Below are 24,903 nucleotides of genomic sequence, written 5' to 3' on the forward strand. Positions count from 1 at the left end.
TATTACACTCCCCTGAGTCCTCAGCCACCTGTCAAATTCTTCCTGTTCTCTGTATCCCTCCATTCACCTTTTCATTTGGTTATTCTTAGTCCATTTGAATAAAGAACAAGCATATGTTCTTATACTGCTCACCTCATTACTAAATTACTTTGGGCATATTCCACGTAAGTGCATAAAAATGTTTTCCTTAATGTCTCAACTATTGTTTTAAAAAACTTATTTATTTAATAAAATAATTACAAAATAACTATTATTCCTTGGTTATGCTAGGGTCTTTCAGCGGTAAGATGATATATGTAAAGTACCCAGGACAGAATATGCCAGAGGGTAGGAACTCAGTGAAAGCTGAGTTCAGGTCCCTTATCAATGATCCCACCTCAACTATAATAAATATTACTCTGTACAATACTTTTTTGACTTATACCTCTTCCAATAGATTTTGAATTCTTCTGGGGCAGGGTCTTTACATTTCAAGAGCCCACTACAGAGTCTAGCTCATAATTAGTATTTCTTAGCAATAAATAGGAAAATCACTTCTGTTTCTTATGAGGTTAAAAAAAAACTAACATCTTGAAAACTTGATTATTTAAATTAAACTTATGAATCCCACTTGTATAAAAAGGTGAAGTGAGGCATTCATTCTAAGCCTAAAATGCTCTATTTAAAGAGTGGTCACCTGGCAGTGCCCAGCCTGAAAGAAAGCTTGCTCATTGTTGTTTTAGTCAAGGTCAAATCCCTAGGACCAAAGACTCCTTGTACTCCTTCTGCAGAGATTACTGGCCATTGAAGAGCACACTCCCATTAACTCCTCTTGTGATGCTAAGGAATGAAGATGGAGGAGACAGCAGTTTCCAAATGAACTAGTCAAGGGAACTTGGGTAGCAAATTAGAGCAAGAACCCCTAGTGATCCGAAGTAAACCAGGCAGAGTTAGGAGACTTACTTCCTTGGCAAGAAGCAAGCCTCTGCCTTCTCACGCAGGTACATGATTGTCAACCAAGCAAAATCCCTGTCTAGGGGAATCAAATTTTGGTCTAAAGCATCAAATTTTCCTGTAACCTTGAAGCTAATTATTAACTGGCAATAATGCCTACTGCCAAAGAAAGTAACAAACGGATTGTTCTTGAGGGTACTGTCCACTTATAACGTCATGTAACATATTAAAATTCATTTCAGTGAAACTTGTTTTAGAATGAATTTAAGTGCCATAGGAAGAGACTATTTCTGTGATGACTGGCAGATGGCCAATTAGAATAACACTTGAAAGATTTGTTTACTTGCCTACAACAAATTATGTTCAATGACAGTTCTTGATGAACCAATATAATAACCAGTTCCTGACTGTGTAGAAATCAATCTCTGTAATGAAGACAATGTTTTCTTTCCTTCTCCTGATTTTATTTATTGCTAACACAATATTATCACCACAGAGAAAAAGTGCTATCCAATTTCCCTTTGTGGTAAGTCTATATTTGGGTTTTAAAAGGTCATGACGTGCGTTTTGTGGACGACCTAAAGAACCATTTGTTGGAAGGTAGAGGAGAAGTGATTAATCATTTCAATGGAAGGACTGAAATTGAGAAGTGTCTCAGAGGAAGGTCGTGAAGAAATATCTTCCTTCTCCCACTTGCTGGAGTAAGTTGCATTAAAATCTTTGCTTCCTTACAGGCAAGACAGGTTATCAAATATAAAACTTAATTTTTTAAATGTTCATGTCAGGAGGAAGTAACATGATTATTTGTAAATGCCCAGGAAAGACAATGTATCCTTTAAACAAACATTTCTTGAGCATCTGCTGTGTGCTAAGCGTTTTAGACCCTGTGAACACATCTCCTTGGGAGAGATATGCAAATAAATACTGACAGTAAACTACATTGTTGGTGATAAAAGAGATGCAATGGAATCACAGATGAATTAACATTTAAGTTTGCCCAAAGTCATTAGAAAGGACTTCTCTGGATTTTTTTGATTCCGTGCTTTTTTTCAATCTCACTTGTCAAACAGTTTAGACTGATTTGAACACATGTTTGTAGATACCCTGCCACCTCCACAACCTTCTCTGCATCCCCAGCCCTTCCCACCCTTCCTATACCTAACATCTCCACCAGTTTTGTGCTGGGCATTGGGGTAAATTTCTCCTCTTGCCCCTTCTTTTTCTTGAGCTCACCACTCCTCACCAGAGTAATTAGATGCATCACAGTCTGATTAGCTTTTGGGTCTCAAGTGAACAACCAAGTAGGTCACTGAGCCTGCTATCAGTGTGGGTCATTGGCCAGAGGCATTCAACAGGTCATCCAGTTCATCTGTGCCTTACCCCAGACTCTAGTCATTTGAGACCAAACTATTTTATTTATTCTTCCAAGAAATATTTATTGAGCTCTACCAGTGCTAGCCTCTTCTCTAGGAGCTGAGGATAAGTAATAAAACTAATAGAGAAAGTCTCTACCATCGTAGGAAATTGAGATGGAGACAGATGAATTTATTTGCTGAATGTTACATTGGAAGCCAAGGCCAAATCAGGCTTACCTCCTTCTCTCCCAGGTCTCCTAACCTCCAGAAATCATGTTTGTTTGTTTTCTTCCCACTGTTACAGTTTTGCTGCTTACATTTGACTTCAAATGCTCAGGATTCTGAAAATGCGCGTGTGTGTGTTTACACATACACATACGAGCACATGTGTCGTATAGTCAGCTTATCAGAACCTGCTAGTTTATCCAGTTCGCTTAGCCCATTGCTTCTTATGATCATATATATGACATAATTCATATCCTCAATAATTTTATTCTTTATTTAGGTAAATTTTTGATCGTGCCTTAAACATAACAAGTCCTCAACAAATACTTATAGAGTGAATGGATAAACACATGAAATGCCTGGTGAACAATTTACTATGATTATACTAATTGTGCAGAATCATACAATAAGATAAACTAAATTCACAAATGGAAAACAACTCCAGAAGGAGGATGATATGAAAAAAGTCAACCCTCTAAATTGAGCATGTTCTATTTCCCTAGGGTAAATTATAGAATTGGTTTGATATAAATTGATACTGTTCCCAAACCTATTTTCAGATTTAGCTAGGATTCCAGAAAGGCTGCCAAGGGTCATTTTACACAGCAAATGCACTCTTCACCCCAAATGACTGAGCTAAACAGCAGGTGATCCAATCACTTCAACTGTGCAGCAATCAACGTGAATTACTCTCTATCAGTGCTGATTGGGAAAGTGGCTGAAATGGACAGGCCACACACACACACATATATATGCTCAGCCCACGTTTGCATATATTTTCACTCTTAACCTGCCTTTCAAAGCTTCTTTGTTATTAATAACTAGCCTTTACTATAACCTGAGAGATTTTATGTGTGAATTTATTCCATTTGCTAAAATGAGCATGACGCTTTGAATTTCTGATGCACTCTGTGTGGCTTTTTCTCTCCCCTTGCCATGGGTCTGGGGCTGAATTATTTCTGCAGTATTTTCTTTCTCTGGGGCCTCCTTTACTGGTAAGGAGCAAGCTGTTTATCCACAGTGTATACTCAAGCCACTGTAAAAACTGTTTCTAATTTATTCTCTGGAATGTAGAAAACAATATTTGGGAAGAAGCTAGAAATCAAAGGTAATAAGGTTGGAAGAAGAATTCTGCCATGGCTGTCAGAATGTTGACAAAAGACAGCGTCTCTTCATTTTAGTCAGCCACTTCAAAGTTTGAAGAAAGGAAAAGACAAGTAACTGGGTCTGTCCTTTGCTTCCCTAGTGACTGAAAGGAAACCTCAAGAAAGAGACAGACTGAGGCTTCAGTGCTAAGGATGAAGGTAACCTGTGTCATTTGTGATAAATCTCATGCTTGAGTCTGAAGGGTTGGCGTCCTCTTGAGGATCTGAGCCCAGACGCCCCCATCCCACACCCTACCAGAGAGCTATCAGGCTTCCCTAATGACTCAACAGCCTTACTGGAAGCTGGGATAAGATGTTTTTGGAATAATTTTCCCATGATGGACAATGCCTGGAGCAGCGTGCTTTACACGTAGGTTCTTTTGATAAAACAGTATTGCACTAAAGAATCTTTCCGAATGCTAGAAACACTTATTTGTGCAGGAACCAGCAGTCTTATTTTACTTTTATTATTATTGTTTTTGTTTTATTTTGGGTGGGTTGGGGACAAAGAAGAGAGTAAATGATTAAAACATAAGAAATACTTCGGGGGGGGGTGTTATCTTAGGTTGGGGGTCCCCTAACAGTAGACCAGAAACAAGGATTTGAGTGCAAATGGTTTCTTTACAAGGTGGTCCTAGGAATCACTGGCAAGGGAGTGGGGAAAGAACAGGGACAGGAAGAAAGCCAATGCAGGTGCATTAGTGAGCAGGTTAGTGCTCTGGGTATCTAGGCTCAGTCCCCCAGGACATCTTCTAGGCCACTTTGTGAAACATGGCTCAGAGTTCCCCGACACAAGGGCTGAGGAAGCTGGGATAGGTATCCACCAATATCTATTCCATGTTTGGTTGAGGGCTACTGCCCACAGCATTAACACCACGGAACTTCTGAATTTCGTACAGCATGAGCACACTCTCGTAGTCAGAGAAAGCCTTTAAGCCAAGGGTTAAAAGCGCTGGCAATTAGAGGCCATGGATGTGTACAGGAACAGTGTGGGCTGGGCAGAGGTGGTCAGGGCATCAATGCATCTGCTGCAGTGGGCTGAGTCCAACTGCTGAGTAGGGAGAATAATATTGAGAGGGATACTAACTGGACAGTGCAGGAAGTGAAAGGTGAGAATTTGGCCAAAGGATTCTGGGGGCTGGGAAATGGCTACCCTTCACATCCTCCATCTTTGACAGTGATTTTTTTTTTAATTGAGGTGAAAGTCACAGAACATAAAATTAACCATTTTAAAGTGAACAATTCAGGGGCTGTTAGTACATGTACTTCATTGTGCAACCACCACCTCAATCTAGCTCAAAAATATTTTTTCCCAAAACGAAAATTTCATTCCCGAAATGAAACCCATTAAACAGTTACTCCCCATTCTACCCTCCCCCTCAGCTCCTAGCAACCACCAATATGTTTTCTGTCTCTATGGATTTATATATTCTGGATATGTCTTATAAATGGAGTCACACAATATGTGACTTTTGTGTCTGGCTTCTTTCACTTAGCATAATGGTTTCCATGTTCATACAGATTGTAGCATGTATCAGTATTTCATTCATTTTTATTGTCAAATAATGTTACATTGGATGTACGTGTATCACATTTTGATTATCCATTCATCCACTGATGTACAGACAGGTTGTTTCCACCTTTCGGCTATTGTTAATAGTGTTGCAATGAACATACGTATACAAGTATTTGTTTGCGTACCTGTTTTCAATTCTTTCAACTCAGTTCTCAAATCTATATCCTATCTAAGCACCCTAGAGGAAAGATGTACATTCTAGTGTGCTTAAGCCCTTGTTTCAGTGGTTTATTGGATACCAGTATGGTAATGAGAACAGTAGGTACATAGTAGGTCCTTTATAAATCAAAGGGGCTTGAAGTAAATTATCTATTTGTAGTTCTTTCCTCATGGTACTGTAAATCCCTCAAAGACAAGGCTTATGTCTTATAAATCTTTGTATTCCAAGTATGTAGTTCAGTGTCTGGTATATTACCAAACGTGTTGCCGTCAAGTCGATTCCAACTCATAGTGACCCTATAGGACAGAGTAGAACTGCCCCCATAGGGTTTCCAAGGAGCAGCTGGTGGATTCCAACTGCCAGCCTTTTGGTTAACAGCTGTAGCTTTCAACCACTGCACCATCAGGGCTTCCTCTGGTACATTAGGTGCTTAATAAATGCTGATTGAATGTGACTGAACTGATCAAATAACTACTCCAAGGTGCTATTGGTGCTACAATACCCTAAAAGAATTAATATGCATAGATTTCCCTACAGTATCTAATCAAGCCAAGTCCAATTAGACAGTTCATTTGGAATGTATACCTAAAATAAGACAGATGAGCTCAAAATTTGACCTATAAATACAGTCTTTGAGAGTAAGTACCCACAATCACAGAGAGGAAAAAATGTCAGTCTGCCCTGGTATTCTTGAACAAGTTAGGTAGGTATACTTCTCTAATTTACTACAAGCAGCACCTAGCTCACTTTTACAAATATATGTGTGTGTGTGTGTGTGTGCGTGTGTGTTTGTATACTATATATATATATGAAAAAGAAGGGTCTCCTACTGATTCCAGCTAGCAATTCTACTAGCTAGAGGACAAAGAGCATGGAGTAGGGATTTCAAGGGGTGAGATGATCCTCTTCAGGATCTCTAATCAAGCCCAGCCAAGCTCCCGCAGCCCTACCTTTGCCAGATTGCCTTCTCGTGAGATACTCAGTCAAGCAACAGAACTAGGTTTGATATGATCTCATGACATGTGAATGAAGAGGAAGAGAGTTTTCCAAGTTTAATAAATATGGCTCTGGTGGCTCATTTTGTATTCCTTGTTCTTCAGAGTTACAAGAGACCAGTGGAACCAGTATTTCTAGAACTTTTTACTTCTATGTTTATTATATACCACAATCCTTAACACCTTTTTTTCTCAGTAATCTACCAAGCCCAGCTGATTTCACCATTTTTTTTCCAGATTTGTCTACCTTTTTTTAATTGTGTCAATCTGTCTCACTGAGGGTTTCCCTCATTTTTGATGGCACTCTATCAAACATGATGTTCTTTTCTAGCAATTGGTCTTTTCTGATGACATATTCAAAGTGAGTGAGTCAAAGTCTCTCCGTCCTTGCTTCCTAAGGAACATTCTGGCTGTATGTCTTCTAAGACTGATTTATTCATTCTTCTGGCAGTCCATGGTATATTCAATAGTCTTCATCAACACCACACTTCAAATACATCAGTTCTTCTTCTGTCATCCTTGTTCATTGTCAAGCTTTCACATGCATGTGAGGCAATTGAAAGACCCTGACTTGGGTCAGATGCACCTTTGTCATCAAAGTGGTATTTTTGCCTTTTAACTGTTTAAATGTTACATTGAATAAAATAGAAAAACTATATGATCACCTCAATAGATTAAAAAATGGCATTTGATAAAATGTAATAGTTATCAAAATTAAACAAAAAAAACCTTTCAGTATACTAGGAATAGAATGGAACTTCCTTACTGCAATAAAGGGCATCTACAAAAATTCTCAGCAAACATCATGCCTAATGAAGACATATAAAAAGCGTTCTACTCCAGAGATCAGAAATGAGACAAAGATATCATTTCTATTAAACACTGTACTGGAGGTCCTAACTAGAGTATTGAGGCAATACAAAGAAATAGAAGATATAACAATTGGAAAGAAAGAAATAAAATGATCATCATTTGTAGAACGCATGATTGTGAATGTAGAAAATCAAAAAGAATTTACTGATTAAAATTATTAAGCTAATTTATTAGGCAAAACTAATCAATAGTGATGGAATTCAGAATAGTGGTTACACCTCTTGGGGGTAAACTGTTAGAATTAATAAGTAAACTTGTCACTAGTAAATTTATTTAGATATTTACACACCACTATAGTTTCCTCTTTTTACCATGTTTTGTCTCAGACCTCACCATATCTCTAAACTCTTCATTTGATTTCCTACACACACAAAAAAAATTGTGTTAAACATTTTCTCCAGCAAAACACTATACACATTACACATGAGTATAGCTGAAGTATGCTTTATAACCACATTCCTCAAATAGATATTCCCTCCAGTTAAACAAATCTTTTAAAATTCTTTTGAGGAATTTGTCATATTAAATGACACAAAACAGAAGATAAACCGATCCAAAGGGATCTCAAATGCATGTCCTTCCTTTACTGTTTCTCAAAAATATGGTGCAACATAACCTTGTGAGATTGACACATTCACAGATGACAGTAGAGAATTACCAAGGGGAATATAACTGCAGTCTCGCATCATAATAGATGTTGTTGCTAACTGCTGACAGATATTCCACATGGGTTAAGATATAGTGGCTTGAATATGAATCATGAAATGTATTTGAGAACCTACGGCTTCAAAAATAAAAATAAAAAAGGAGAAGGATAGATTTCCCAATGTCCTTCAATGTCCTAAATGTTGGTTTGTCTATCTGCAAAAGAGAAATATATTAAGCAATCTCTGAACACCAATCCTCCTACGAGAGGATGGGACCACTGCTCAGGTAGCTCAGACCTTACCCATGATAGTACCAGGTAAAATAATACTAGTGTGGGGTTCCCAGACCTCTATCTAATGTGACAAGGGAGACACGTCTATGTAGATTTTAAATTTTAACTTAGTTCTTCTGTGCAAAAGGCATTTTACTCACTGCCTTGGAGAAGGGATCCTTGTACACTCTGGTTTTAAGTTTCATTTTTTAAATTCCCAATGCTTTTCAGTAGACACCACTTTTCCTTAGAGTTAACAGCTGAACAGGCCTATGCAACAGCATTTCTATTGGAGGTCAAGATAAATTGTTACTGGAGAAGGGAAAGGAACAATGGCAGAAAGAGTTCTAAGTGTAACTGAATGTGCAATAAGAGCTCTGTGTGTATCTAATAAGGCTAAAATTGGTAGTTTCCTTGTACATGTCAAGTAAGCCAATTTATCAGAAAGAAAAATTCTACCCTGTCCCGTGGTACGATTGCAACATGGGCCAATAAGGCCATGGAGTCATAACATTAAACTGTCATAATGATAAATAATGCCAAGGGGGTTGTGTCACTTTGCAGTTCCTGTTCATGTTCTAAATGTGAAATAAGCAATAATCCCAATGATAAACACCACTTTGATGAAGTGATCAGCAATGTAAGTACATAAGGGACAAAATGGGCATGGTCCATTGCCCAAAGGGCACATAGAACAACAGTGGTCCTTATGAAATTGAAGTCCTGTTGATCTCCACTTGAGATGTCCACACATTTATTTCTGGTATAAAGATACATATTAAGTCCTTAAAGTTCATCAACTATAATTTTATATTACCTTTAGTATTCTTTCTCTTATAAAAGAATAAGAGCACTTCAAAACAATTTACTTCTTTTTTAAGACAAAGGAATCAATCATTTATCTTAAATATGAAGTTTTTGTTTTTAACCTCCAAAATTTATGTAGGTAAGATCTAAGTGCTCATTGTAGGGATCTAGGCAGAGAGTCAGAATAATGATAAAAGATATCATCTAAACACCTCCTAATTTATCAGTTATAGTATGGGAAGAATAATGCACAATGTTGTTTGGGCTCAGAGCTAATTCAGATAAGCCGGAAATGTTGTGGCTTCTGCCAAGTCAACATAATGTCAGAGTGGTAGGATACTTCTCTCTTAAAATAAAAGCATCAATAAGTCAGATGTGGACACTAATTAGGAGAGAATTGTAGAATAGCATCATCTAGGTTTTCTTACCTATTTCTTCAGCTATAATATCTAAGATCAAGCCCTCCAACTTCCCTACCCTATCTCTCTCTTTCTTTTTTTAAGAGCTTCCAAATACTGAATACTGTTTTGTGACTTAAAGGACAAGTAATGAGATTAAGAAATTGGTCTGAAAGCCTTGGGAAAGCCAAAAAGGTGAGAAATAAGTGAAGTAATTATTTGCTCTTCTAAAATGAATCCACTGACAAGGAAGACTCAAGAACTGATGCTTTTGAATTATGATGCTGCAAAGAATATTGAATATACCATGGACTGCCAGAAGAACAAATTAATCTGTCTTGGAAGAAGTACAGCCAGAATGCTCCTTAGAAGAGCGGATGGTAAGACTTCATTTCACGTACTTTGGACATGCTGTCAGGAGGGACCAAACCCTGGAGAAGGACATTATGCTTGGTAAAGTAGACAGTCATCGGAAAAAGAGGAAGACCCTCTATGAGGTGGATTGACATAGTGGCTGTAACAATGGGTTCAAACATAGCAATGATTTTGAGAATGGCACAGGACTGGGCAGTGTTTCATTCTGTTGTACATAGGGTCGCTATGAGTCGGAACCGACTCAACGGCACCTAACGACAACAACCAGAACAATTAGCATCTCCTTCAAAGAAATAAATATGAAATTGTAAAACCTACATCAAAAGCCATCTACATCTGAATAGAAGACTTCATCAGCGGCAGATGAAAGAATATACGGACCAAAGTCTATTTAGAACTGCTTCCAATAGATAAAAACTCTACTCTGAGCTAATCATTCTCATAATTGGAGAGAAATGAGAATGACTGAAAAAGGAAGATTGCAGAAAAGAGAAGCCAAGACTCCAGAGGTGGGCTGACTAGACGACTTCCTTAACAAAAAGTCCATATTTTATTTAAAAGTCTTGCTCATGGTGAGGGTCCTATTTTGATGACTTTCCCCTTGAATAGCATCGGTCACAGAATTTACCGAATCCAAAATATTCATACTCCATTTGCTTATGAACTTCTCAAGGACAGGGACCCTGTCCAATCTAGCCTGGAGCTTTGTACATAGTAGACACTAATGAAATAGTTAATGAAGTTGAGGAGGGAGTAAAAGTAGAGAATGAATGTATGAGTGAGTGAACATGTGAGTAAATTTAGAAACAAATGCTGAAACTATATGAAATATAGTTGCTTGAGAAAAATCACTCACATTAACAAATGTCAGAGCTTCACCATGAGAATCTGTAGACTGTGCAGCCATTTGTAATAGGGAGACTAATTGCACATGGTATATAAAAATACATAGATTGCGTCTAGACTTTAGAAAAACAAAGCTTTGAAAGATACGTCTGTCATTGCTGTCAGTTCAGAAAGTGCCCTGAGCTAAGTGGAGTAAGAATTTTCACGAACTCTCATCATGAAGCATTTGGCTTGCATGACTGACTCGTCTCAGCAGGTTAGATCATTGTCCTCAGCATCTGAAGGAGATGCTGTGGACACCACACTCTGTCTGAGGGGCCACCCAGATCTGAGACTGATCAGCGGATCTTCCCGCACCATTCCCATTCGTTACAGGTTGTTTTTTGTTGTTTTGTTTTGTCTTGTTTTTTTTACAGAGCTTCTGACTCTTTGGGTAGCCTATCTTCTCCTTGGATATGGTGCTGATGTTTCTGATATATTTTATAATATTCTCCCATGATATTTCTGCGCAGTAATTTGCATTTCTCAGCCTGAAAATTGTATGTTTTTTTTCTTTACTTGATGATTTTGGTTTGTTTTATTGTTAAAGAAAGCACACTCACGATCAGTTGAGCCTCTCAAGAAAAGCCACTGAATCATCAGCGTTCTCTAGAGAACGTACAGGTTATCAAATATGGTTTTATACATAATTAGGAGACGTGTCATGTCAAGGTGAGAAGATTTAGGAAACCAAAGCTGAAGCTGCCACCTAAAAGCTTTATGGCTTTGAATTCTCTGAATCTTAACCTCTCTAACTCTTATTTTCCTTCACTCCCTCACGGCTCAGTGGTTAAGCACTTGGCTGCTAACCAGAAGGTTGGCAGTTCAAACCCACCAGACGTTCCCTGGGAGAAAAATGTGGCAGTCGGCTTCTGTAAAAATTTACAGCTTTGGAAACTCTATGAGGCAATACTATTCTGTTCTATAGGGTCACTCTGAGTCCAAATTGACTCGACAGCAATGGATTCGGGTTTGGTATAAAATAGGGGTGGGGGAATGGATAGCATCTAGCTTTCTACCTTATTTATTTTCAGGGAATACTGTGGGATCAAACAGACTGTGAAAGGATTTTGAAAACAAAAAAGGCCTCACGAATCTCAGTGGGGTTGTTATAAGTTGTCTGGCCCCACCAGTTGGCTGCCAAGTCCCCCCAGTTCAAAAGCCTATTTCTTTTAGGTCCTGTTCATAGCACTGAAAGGAAAAGTCTGGTGCCTACTGCTGCCCATCATTTTGATTCTTGGCCTACACAAATAGCTGTAATTCCCAGATTCACACAGTACACATTCAGAAGGTCTATAGCTTCTTGACAGGTCTATGCTCTTATTTGGCGGAGATGAAGTGAGGCTGGGGACAGAAGTGGCCTGCCGTGGAGCTCCTCAGGTAGCACTTGACTAGGGTGGTGGGCAGAAAGTGGCCTGGATGTTTAGGTCTTACCATTGTGATAACAAAACGACTCTCCTTCAAGGATGTCCTTGACCTAGTCCAGGCAAAGAAATCCCTTTCCTCTCCAGGAACAAGTGGTAAGAACTTGGGGTCAGAAATGCCCACAGCCTTGTTCCTGCCACATGGAGAAGCTATTCTGAGAGGGAGAAGCTGACCACAGAGAGAAATAGATGGAAGAGACTGAGAAAGCGAGTGTCCTGAGACCAGCAGCTGCAGCTTCTTTACAGTTTAATTTCGTGCCTTTTTTTTTTTTTTTTTTTAATTTAGGCTGCTTTGAATTGGGGTTTTGTCATTTGTAACCAAGAAGCCTGGATAGTGGGATAACATTCAAATTTGCAACATTATAGAATGAGTAAGTTTATTGACCCCTCTCTTTCCCTCACACCTCCACATATAATCTATCAACAAATTCCATTGGCTCTTTCTTCAGTCTGTATCCAGGATCCCACCTCTTCTCACTGGTTCTAGCACCACACCAGTACCAACTGCCATCGAGTTGTTTCCAACTCATGGTGATTCCATGTGTGTCAGAGTAGAACTTTGCTCCATAGGGTTTTCAACGGCTGTTTTCTGGAAGTAGATCACCAAGCCTTTCTTCTGAGGTGCCTCTGAGTGGACTTGAACCTCCAACCTTTTGGTTAGCAGCCAACAGCAATAACCATTTGCCATATATCTAGTCACTGTCATATTCCCCTTGATTTTTGCAGTAGCCTCCTGGTAGGTCTCCTGACTTCCACCCCATCACACTATACTCTTCTCACAACAGCCAGAGTGATTCTTGTAAAATAGTCACCTCTCCAATAAAAACACTTCAATGGCTGTTCATCTCCCTCCGAATAAAATTCAAAGTCCCTATCATGATCTGGCCCCTCCTTGGGCTCTCTGACCTCATCTCTTCGTTATGTTTTCCCTTGCCAACAGCATGTTATCCACACTAGCCTCCTTGATGCTCCTGGAACAATAAAACACCCTCTTACCCAGGGTCTGAGCTACCTCTGCCAGGAAGGCTCTTCGCCCAGATGTCTCCACGGCCCCTCCCTCACTTCAGTACCACCTTTTCAGAGAGGGCTTCTCTGACTGTCTTAACTAAAACTGAATCATTCCAACACCAACCGAGAACATTGTCTCAATCTCTATTCTGCTTACCCTGCCTCATTTTCTGATACCACTTACCACTATCTATCATATTAAAAATGTACTTGTTTATTGTCTTCCTTACACTAAAAATCTCCTGAGACCAGAAACTTCAGTTGTTCACTGCCATATCCTCAGCACCTAGAAGAGCTCCTGGTAGATAGGAGTAGCTCTATTAATATTTGTTGCATAATGCATGTATGCATGGATGAGTAAATCCCTGTTCTTACTCCAGAGAGAAATCAGGCTAAAGGTAGCTGGTATACAGAAAGCAATGCAGCAGACACTGTTTGAGGTCCTCTTTATTCCTCTTCACACCCACCTCCACCATTAACTCCTGCTTTTAAAACATTCCAGGGTGAATTATACACAAATCCCCATTGGCTCAGTATAAAGGACTTCATTAGACAGCTCTCTCTACAAGGAAAGGGAGATCTGGGAGGAGCCACCTGGAGAGAGGAAGGGGAAGTATGAAGAAAGAAGAGGTGGAGAGAGCTGATACTACCTTCACCTACTGCACAGTTTTGCCTCAGGCTAGTGCTGTCCTGCCTGTTGGGAGACTGCTGTCACTCAGAGAACCAGAGGTGAGTCACTGTTGCAAATAGACAGCTTCCATCTACAAAGGCTTATTAGCATTCTGCCAGGTCTAATTCAGCCCGCTCTCTTTCTGCCATTCAGAGGGCATACCATTATAAACTGAGGACCCTGCTGGGATAGGAAGTTTCAGCGATTTTTTTAACTTCAGTTATCTAATTGTGGTTTTATCTGGCTCTCCTTAACATTACAAGGTATTTTAAATATTTTAATGAATCGTCCTTCCATCTCTCTTATTTGTGCTTAAGCCCGTTTATAGATGGACACTTTAAAGACAGCTAAATAAATGATGAACCCTGAATAGAATAATGACCTGTTTTTATAAAACAACCCCTGATTGTCACTTGCACAGTCATTGTGTTCCCCAAGGTAATTTAAAGGGTTTTTGTTCCTAGCTGTTCTAGAAAAGAAGACATTATTCTAGAATGTTTCAAGAACAACACAACACACTTTACATTTATGGTGGCTGTAAATGAAAATATTGGGGTACATTAGAAGGCTTTATAACCCACCAACCTAAACCAAAAAAAAATAAAGAAAAGAAAACCCGTTGCCATTGAGTCGAACTGCCCCATAGGGTTTCCAAAGAGCAGCCGGTGGATTTGAACTGCTGACTTTTTGGCTAGCAGCCAAGCTCTTAACCACTGTACCACCAGGGCTCCACCAACCTAAAGCCTAACTCAGAAACTCAAATATGGTTGATGCTACTGGGACAAGTTTTATCTAGTTGCATTTATGGCTTCTGATCCATTTTTAGCTGATTTCCTAAAAGTGGTACAGGGCCCCACAGATGCCCCAAATCCTGACTCAGGGTACTATGCAGAAATGGTTGCCTGAACTCCTTTTCTCCTGATGCTTCACCATCCCCTTCTATGATCCCCAGAACCTTTTGAGAAAACCATTCCAGGCCAACCGTCAGCTTAGGGCTTGGTTTCCAGATACAATTCAGAGTTACAAGACCCCTGGGAACCTAGTTCTAAATTTAATTTGTAATTTCCTCTGCAAATATGCAAAGTCCTTTGAAAACTTTCTTTGGAAGCTTTAGAATTAGCTCTTAAATTATCTCTCCTTCCAAAATAGACTTCACAGTAAAAACTTTTAATTTCTTAACAGCATTAAACTGAGTAAACTACAGCGTGGCATCTTAGAAAGAATAAAGCTTGTAACATCAAAAATGAGATCTACTACTTAAGAACTGCGTGAGCACTGGCAAGCTCTTCAGTCATGGTAAGCCTCACGTTCCTCACCTGTAAAATGGGAGGTAATAATACCTACTTCATCTTCAGGGTAGGTATTAGCAATATTGAATATACCATGGACTGCTAGAAAAATGAACAAATCTGTCTTGGAAGAAGTACAGCCCGAATGTTCCTTAGAAGCAAGGATGGCGAGACTTTGCCTCATGTACTTTGGACATGTTATCAGAAGAGACCAGTCCCTGGCAAAGGATATCATGTTTGGTAAAGTAGAGGGTCAGCAAGAAAGAGGAAGACCCTCAACAAGATGGATTGACACAGTGGCTGTAACAGTGTGCTCAAATATAACAATGATTGTGAGGATGGTGCAGGACCACACAGTGTTTGGTTCTATTGTACATAGCGCTGCTGAGTCAGAACTGACTCAATAGCACCTAACAACAAAAACAACATTAGCAATATTGTGCATAAGGCATGTGGCACATGGTACTCACTCCGTAGATGCAATGAAACCTGGTGTCTAAGAGGACAGGTTCTGGAGCAAGTTCAAATTTGAACACTCAATCTGCTACTTAATGGTGGTGGAGCCTTGAGCAAGTTACTTAACCTCTTCCACCTCCGTTTCTCTGTCAGTAAAATGGGGATGATAATAATAAAAGCACCTAGCTTACAGAGTCTTTTCTGTGAAGATTCAAATGAATTATTACATGGAAAATATTTAAAGCAAATCATGTGACTGAGTAAATGTTAAATAAATGTTAGCTATTAGATCCTAATAATAAACAGTAATAAACATCCCTTGATGTGCTCCAGTGATAAATTGAATATTTTGTTTAAAATATAGAGATTATATTTCCTTCTCTCCCCAAATAAGCATTAAAATAAAAAAAAAAACCTGAAGGAAAATTTCCTCCCCATCTTGCTTGTGTGTTTATTTACCAAGCATAAGGCCATTAAAATCATTTAAGTTTACAGAACATTAAAACATATATTAGGCCAAGGGAATGCTGATGCTGAAAACATTTGCTTCCATTATGTTGCAAGTTAAATAAAAGGAGTGTTTCAGTTGTCCAGTGAAATACCGCTTCTTCGGAGAACTCAGGGAAGAGTTGTTACCCAAATGCCCCCAAATGTTGTGTCTGCAAAATCCATCCTATCCTAGGGGCATAACTGACAGCAGAAAAAATATTTTAGCAAAAGCTGAGCTTAACGTGTACTCTACCTGGTGATTAATAATGTAACTAGTCTCTGAGTGTTTAAGAAACATGAAAAGAAACGTTGTATCATGGCTATGATAAGGGGGTACTTAAGCATGAGGGAAAGTCAGAAATATTTTCTCCTTTTGGCCATGATGGAAATGTCCTAGGTGAACTAATTCTGGACAATTGGAGGAATGTTTTTGTATTTTTGGACTAGTTCAACTTTACTTCCATCAACATAGTATGCATATAAAACCAAAACCAAACCCATTGCTATCGAGTTGATTCTGACACTTCAAAAAAAATATAGCGCACTGTTAGTTTTTGAGTAGCAAAAAATATTAGAGGAATCAAGTCAAGCTAAGAAGAAAAATTGAGCTCATTAAAAGCTGATAATACCATGCTGACTATTATGCCTATGTATTTTCAAATTACAAGGTCAGTGCTAGCAGAAGCATTATTACCATAAGTTGAAAAGGACTATGTGATTTGTTATTTAATAACATACATGTTATATAATAATGATATGTTGTTTAAGCCTCTGTGCAGGTTTGGGATACATTGTATGCAATTCTATCTGGAGTCTGGGTAATAGGCTGTATAATTTTGGAAGATCCCACTTGGCCTAGCAAACATGGCTCTTTTTATAATGAATTAAGTTTGGAACCTGAAGAAGATTCTCTGCTCTGTTGGTGGTCTCTGTTCTACAAGTCCCAACTTTATCCTCAGCTCTATCTACCATTTGAAAATGCTCATTATTTTCCAATGCTACCACCGTACTGGTCTCAGAGAATGCTGCCATGGTTCCAAATATCTAGCTGAAGCATAGCTCCAGATTTGAACTTGTACACCTAATGGTATAGCTGATGAAAGGCTAAAACTTTTGGGTAAGACTTTTTCAAAGTCTCAGTCAAAACAAGAGGAAGAAATATATGCCTAGAATAACATGATTGTAGGTACTCTTACTTCACTGATATCACTTGATTGCTAGGGATCACAGTCTTTACCTCATCCCATCTCTGAGTCCACCTCCACATAGTGTGTACCATCATAGCCCCCAAGTCCTCTGGAAACATATATCTGGACACTTATATTCTCCTGTTTAGTACAAACAGAGCAGGATTCAGACAGACAAAGATAGTGTTCTCTCCCGTCTAGCTAAGACCTACCTCATAGTACTCATTTCTTATACGAAAACCTTTTCCTGCCCTTGTGATTGACACCAGGAATGATTATTCCCTTTAAGAGAGGCTACAAACACTTTCCACCACTCATGTGTCAGTTTGTTATACTGCGGTTGCCTCCATGTTGCTATGATGCTGAAGCTATTCTACCAGTATTTCAAATACCAGCAGGGTCACCCATGGTGGACATGCTTCAGTGGAGCTTCCAGACTAAGGTAGATTAGAAAGAAAGACTTGGCGATCTACTTCCAAAAATTAGCCAATGAAAACCTTATGGATCACAACAGAATCTTGTCCGATAGAGTGCTCAAAGATGAGCTCCTTAGGTTGGAAGGCACTCAAAATACACAGTGGCTGCAACAGTGGATTTGAGCACACCAGCAATTGTGAAGATGGTGCAGGACCAGGCTATGTTTCATTCTGTTGTACACCAGGTTTCCATGAGCCAGAGCCGACTGGACAGCAAATAACAACAAGAACAAATAAACAGAGAAGTAGTACAGAGAAGTAGACTTACCCCTATAAACCTCAACTGGACAACCATATCTCAATACATTGTAACTCTTGTACAAGAACAAGCATACCTTTCTATGTTAATAATTGGCCTCTTCTAACTAGTAAATTTTACCTTCTGGACCTTAAGGCCTGATCAGTTTGGAGGAACTGAAAAAGTTCAATAATACCAGCCTGGGAAACGAATTTCAAAAGCAACTTGTTACAGGAAAAATTTTGTACACCATAACATTTTGTCTAGTATTAAGTCACAGCACTTTGCATAGAACATTTAATATAAACTAAAACATCAAAAGAAAAAATGAAGTTATTATCCCAGGTGTATGACGCGGTTGCATACTGATAGGAACTTAGTTTTTGGATGGGGGAATACCAAAATTTTGCTTTGCTTTTCTCTTCAATGACATTAAGTAGGCTATGATAAGTCAATGCTGAAAGACTAATTTAGTTTCAGAATTTAGTCTAGGCTCCTGTAATATTCAAGTCTTAAGAATAAATGGAAGTATTATATGTGAAAGTAAAGAATCCTTGTTGTTGTTAGCTGCCATTGACTCGGTTCCGACTCATAGCAACCCTATGTACAACAGAATGAAACACTGCCTGGTCCTGTGCCACCCTCACAGTCATTGTTATGCTGGAACCCATTGTTGCAGCCACTGTGTCAGTCCATCTCCTTGAGGGTCTTCCTCTTTTTCACTGACTCTCTACTTTACTAAGCATGATGTCCTTCTCCAGGGATTGATCCCTCCTGATAACATGTCCAAAGTATGTGAGACGTAGTCTCGCCGTCCTTACTTCTAAGGAGCATTCTGGTTGTACTTCTTCCAAGACAGATTTGTTCATTCTTTTGGCAGTCTATGGAGTCCCTAGGCCGCACAAAATGTTAAGTACTCGGCTTCTAACCAAAAGGCTGGTGGGGCAAATCTATCGAGAGGCCATCTGGAAGAAAGGCCTGTGATCTACTTCTGAAAGATCACAGCCACTGAAAACCCTCTGGAGCACAGTTCTACTCTGAAACACACGAGGTCACCTTGAGTCAGAATCAACTCGATGGCAACTGGTTTCGTTTTTTGGTTTATGTGAAAGTGAGTTTCTTAAGTAATTTACTTGTAAGTTACAAATTATGATGTGAGTATAGGAATATCATTGTAATTCTCTGCATTTTCTGAACTCTATTTCCTGGATTACAGTATATGTCACCCATCACTTTAAAAAATAACCGAGGGCTAAGCCCTAGTGGTTAGAGACACATGACTCAGAGTGATACACTGAAGATTAGCCCTTGAAACTTAGCACTTTTTCTTTTGTTTTTTTTAAGATGGAGAATTTTTCACCCCAGGTCTTGGCTGCGATGAAATGACATTATCCAGAAAATACCATTATGTGATTATTTATACCAGGGAAAACCCTGAAACAACTCATAAGAAATAAAGAGAAAGAAGAAAGAATTAATTCATAAGGTTTCTAGAAGCACTTTATAATTGAGGTATATTCTTAACTAAATTGTCATTTGCAGTCATTCCTTGTTATGCTTTCTGATTCATTTACTTCTGGTTAATTTGCTTGTCATAAATTCTCAAGCCCCAAAGGTACTGCAAATACATTGTTGAATTGCTTTTTACCACAGTAACCTTTTATTTCACTGCTTAAAGCATATGTTTTTATGATGCTGGTTTATCTGGCATAGCACCAAGTAATTCAGACATAATGTAGGCTCAATGGGAGCTGGTAAATTTTGTAGAATTCAGACAACTCCCTACTGCCTTAGCCACACTTTCTGTTTAAATCCACTATCCACTCAATTTATATACCTCTCACTCATCTTCCTTTATCACCAACACCTCCCCCAACCAGCCCCTGACACCTAAACTCTTTGAAGACAGTGAAGACAGTGGAACATTCTTATCATGTTCAACCAGAGAAAGAGCCTTTCTTTCCCTTCTCTCTTTGCTTCTGTTCTTCCTCCCCTCTATGCTCCCTTCCTTTCCTTCATGGAATAAACATTGACAGCCAACACTGTGCCGGATACTCTGACATGTCTAATGGGTACAGATATGATTATGACACAGTGCCTGCTCCCAAAACCTTCACGATACAGTGAACAAGACAGACATTTCAATACACTACATCAAATTGGAAAACATGTGAACATATATATCACTATCAAGCACCGACACAGGACACAATACTCTTTAGAGACAAGGGAGGAAGCTTCCTCAGAGTATGGGAGGTTTGAGTCAGTAGAAGAGAGGAGGCTGGAAAGGTAGACAGGGGCCAGACCACAGGGAGGTCAAATGTACCAAGGAGTGTAAATCTCATCTTGTGGAGCAAAGGTCAGCAAAGTAAGGCCCTCGGGCCAAATCCTCAGCCTGCCACCTGTTCTTATAAATAGTTTTATTGCAATACAGACATGACCATTTGTTAAGTATTGTCTATGGCTGTTTTTGGGGAGCCCCTGGGTGATGCAAACAGTTAACACCCTCATTGCTATAACTGAAAGATTGGGTTTCAGCCCACTTAGAGGTACATGTGAAGAAAGGCCTGATGATCTACTTCCAAAAAATCAGCCACTGAAAACCTTACGGAGCACAGTTCTACTCTGACACATATGCAGTTGCCATGAGTTAGAACTGACTCAATGGCGTTTACACTACAACAGCAGAGTTCAGTAGTTGGGAGAGAGACCATATGGACCCAAAACCAAAGAACCAAACCTGTTGCTGTCAAGTCGATCCTACTCACGGCAACACTACAGACAGAGTAGAACTGCCCCGTAGGGTTTCCAAGGCTGAAATCTTAATGGAAGCAGACTGCCACATCTTTTTCTCACATATGGACTACAAATACTTATCTAGCCCTTTACAGAGAAAGATTTTTTACTCCTGTTGTAGAGCAATGCTTTCCAACTTTGTTTTTCCCCTACATCATGGCATACGAGGAAAATTTCAACATTTGAACAGGAAGTTAGGTTAAACAGACACTGCTCCTGGCTGGATGTGACCAGGCTAAGGACTTGAGCTACCTGGGGCCCTGTCTGACAGCCCTTGGCCTGGGATGAGGGTCCCTATTTCAGCACGACACCTCATTCTTAGCACATTGGTTGAGAAAGAACTGTCCTGTGGAATGAGAAGTCACTGGAGAATATTTTAACCAAGAATTTACATATACAGTGTTTTAACTAGAGAAAAAGAAAAATGGGAAAATTCAAAAGTAACTTCCTTAAGGAAACCAGAGGCTACGAGATTTCTAGTAAAAGCAGCAATTTGAAATCAGTCAAGTAAATAAAAATATTTATTTGGCAACTATTAGTAGCAAAATACTCTGCTAGATTATAATGGGTCAAAAACACGGGCCTAACATTACAGAGTTTGAATCCACTTGGCAGAACAGATTTACCCTTGAGACAAAAGATGACTAAACATGCTTGACAATATCTGCCAAGCGCCAGACTACTCCTGGGCCATCTTAGTACACACTTCCCTCAGAGGACTGCGAAGAGGAGCACCCCGTCTGCCAGATCATCCAGGAGCAGGGGAGAAATGCATACAGACTCTGGCAGCCTTCTCTGACTTGAGTCCTATCTTCACTGGCCTGATGCTGCTGGTTGAAACAGAATCCAGAACTCATGAAAAATGCGAGTTGCCTTCTGCTTACAAACAACAATCACTGTAGAGTATGACTTAATCATGTTCAGGCAAAGCCCCTGCTCACATTTGTAACCCCTGCAGGTCATGTGGCCAGAAATTCTGGTATTAGAGATTCTAGCTTTATGAATCTCTTATTGAATTGTAAATACCACCCCCTCAGAAGTGGCTGAGTCACTTTTATCTCACATCATACAGAAGCTTCATTCACTCGTCAAATATTGCGTGAGCACCTTCACTATTCCCGGTGCTGTGCAGAGTCCTGGGGACATGGAGAAATTCAACTGCTCCAGCTTAGTTGAGAAATGGCTATACAAGGCTCTGCAGGAATGAGACCCAGGATAGGTGCAGAAGATGTGTGTGCGTGTATGTGTGTGCACACAAGTTGAGGGTTAGTTGGTGGGGGAATGGCAAGGACTTTAGGAGAAGGACAGAAGCAGGTGCAGAAAAAGAGTGTCCCAGTGACAACTTCCAGCCACAATTTTCAGAGTATTGCCTCAGGCTGTTCCTGTAAAACAATCTCTTTTTATAACGTGTCACAAGATGTAGCACCATCCATGCCTCACGTGCCTGCACAAAGTATTTACATTTTTAATTTTTCTCCCCAATGACCTCCACATTACTGATTTTTCACTTGAAAGACCTGTGCATTCTGAAAGCAAACTGGGGATCAACAGAAATAAGAGAAACATCCTTATCAGAACCATCTGACACAGGAAGCCAAACTGGCTTTTGATTGATAACTGCCATGCTCCTTGGTGACACGCTGGCCTTGGAGGGGCCATTCTGCATTCCTATGACATTCATCACTCCTTTCTGCCATTATTGCTGCCTTTCTCCTGGTTTCAGGATGACCGAAACGAGCCAGTCACAACACTGATTTCTTAAAGGGTGATATTTCATCAACTTTTGAAGAAACATTTCAGTGACTTCAAAAATAACGTGTCCAATCAACCAGAGTGCACCTTAACTATAGGTCTTCTCAACTCCATCCATTTCCGTTCTATCGTCACTGTCCTGAGACACATAAGATGTATTCCTATCCCCAACCTCTCTCTTTGTTGGGAGTAAATCTGGCAGCACACTCTTAGCAGGTGTGAACCATTAAGACTAGATTGTTTTCAAGATTATTCACCTGATAAATGACTTCCATCATTCTCCAACAATACAGCCAATCATTGATAGAATTGCATGGTTACAAAGGGAGCCATTTAAAGTCTTTGCCGGCATAGGAGATCATACAGTTCAATGACTAAATTTATTCTATTAATAAGGCATTGAGCAAAACTTCAAAATGTCATCTGCCCTTAAACCTTAGCATATAGGATCACAGCTGATTAACTTGATATATTGCTTTGTCCTATATTGAAAACATGATAGAAAAATGTGACAGCATTTACCTTTTCATGCGAATTGCTCTTGAGATATTGCTACTCCCCAGGACTACCTCACTAAATACTTGTTTCTCAGAACTTGCTTCTCTGAGATTCAAATCAATTTGTCCCATACTCTTGGGGTATCTACTACAGTACGGGCCAGGTAGGAGTCCCTGGGTGGTGCAAATATTTAACAAGCTCGGCTGCTAACCGAAAGGCTGGAGGTTCGAGTCCACCCAGAGGCATCTCAGAAAAAAAGGCCTGGTGATCTACATCTGAAAAATCAGCCATTGAAAACTCTGTGGAGCACAGGTCTATTCTGACACACAGGGAGGGGATTGCCATGAGTCGTGATCAACTCCACAACAATTGAATATGCCAGGTACTGGGCTAGGCACTAGGAATGCAGCAGTGAACAAAATAGTCCTGTTACCTACCTGCAGGAAGCCTGGTAAGACAGAATTGTAAATCAAATCTGGTGGAATTGCTATATGCACAGGTTTCTGAATATTCTGTTTTCCCATGCCCAACCCAATCCTTTCTCTATCCTTTCCCAGCCTTCTCTGCCCCTGAAGGCTGACTTATATAAACCATATCCACAGGTTCCTTTTCTCTCTGGCTTTGGATTTGATTTGATAAATGGGAGGCACCAACAGGAGATCAGAGGGAGGAAGGAAACTGAGCTATTCCCCTGGTTCCCTTCCCGTGGGACCATGGGTTGGCAAAGACTGTGTTCCTCCTATTTAAGGCCATGGCACCTCTACAGGGGTCCTTTCCTACCCTAGTGTTATAGGTCTCTCTCCGGGTTCTGGTAACCACTCTCTCCTTTTTGTCGCTTCAAGGCTAAGAGTTAGCAACAACCACTACTTGTTGGGGGTAGTCACCATATCTATTACAGCTATTTCATTTAATTCTCCTGAACTGTCTACTTGAGTGTGCCAGGTATATGACTCTAATTCATGCACAGTCAACAAAATATTTTCTCCTCTCCTACTTTAATCAAAAATAGTTTTGGCAAAGTCCACCTTTCACCAGAGATTAGACAGGCCTATAAAAACAAACAACACACAAGACCAATGTGCTCTTAGTTCAAATCAACTCTATGAGACCAAATGGGCAACATCTGCCCAAAAGCAAAGATGAGAAGGCAGGAAGGGACAGGAAAACTGGATAAAGGGACAAGGGGAACCTAGGGTGGAAAGGGAGAGAGTGCTGACACATTGTGGGAATTGCAACCAATGTCACAAAACAATTCATGTATAAATTTTTTAATGAGAAACTAATTTGTGCTGTAAACTTTCACCTAAAGCACAATAAAATTTTTTAAAAAATAATTTTGGAATACATAGCATTCTGGAATCCCATGAGTGGTTCACTACTTACTGGTGTCTCCAAATTTATTAAGGATAAATTCTCTTCAGTGTGAACCATTTACAAGCATTTTTTTTTTTTCACAGTTTTAGAGCTGGAGGGAAACTGGTTAATCATCCAGTCCAACCTGATTTGTTTCACATTGAGGAAAACTAAATGGTGAAGACTATTAAATATATCTGGATTGCGAGAAGAATGAACAGATCTTTCTTGGAACAAGTACAGGCAGAACGCTCCTTAGAAGTGAGGATGGCCAGGCTTCGTACCACTTATTTTGGATATGTTATCTGGAGGAACAGCTCCCTAAGGAAGGACATCATGTGTGGTAAAGCAGAGGGTCAGTGATAAAACAGGAAGACTCTCAGTGAGATAGACTGACGCAGTGGCTGTAACAATGGGCTCAAACATAGCAATCAATTACTGTGAGGATGGCTAAGGACCAGGCAATGTTTCATTCTGTTATACATAGGATCACTATGAGTGGGAATCTACTCAATGGCATCTAACAACAACAACAACAAATAAAAAGAGGTGAAAAGACTGCACAGGATTATATAAGTAGTGATAGAGCTGACTCTAGAACCCAGGTCAAACTAAAATTAT

General features: G+C 39.6%; 1 protein-coding gene across 1 annotated transcript in view; it reads left to right on the forward strand.

Moving 5' to 3' along the window:
* Positions 1–13,693: 13,693 nt before the first annotated feature.
* The window catches only part of LOC101349068 (pleiotropic regulator 1-like), a 153,482-nt gene continuing 142,272 nt past the window's right edge, over positions 13,694–24,903 (forward strand). The window contains 1 exon segment of the mRNA XM_012554657.1: positions 13,694–13,807. Coding sequence (XP_012410111.1) covers positions 13,694–13,807 — 114 coding nt within the window.

This window comes from Trichechus manatus, unplaced genomic scaffold, assembly GCF_000243295.1.
Source record: "Trichechus manatus latirostris isolate Lorelei unplaced genomic scaffold, TriManLat1.0 scaffold00002, whole genome shotgun sequence".
In the NCBI taxonomy this organism is placed as follows: Eukaryota; Metazoa; Chordata; class Mammalia; order Sirenia; family Trichechidae; genus Trichechus; species Trichechus manatus.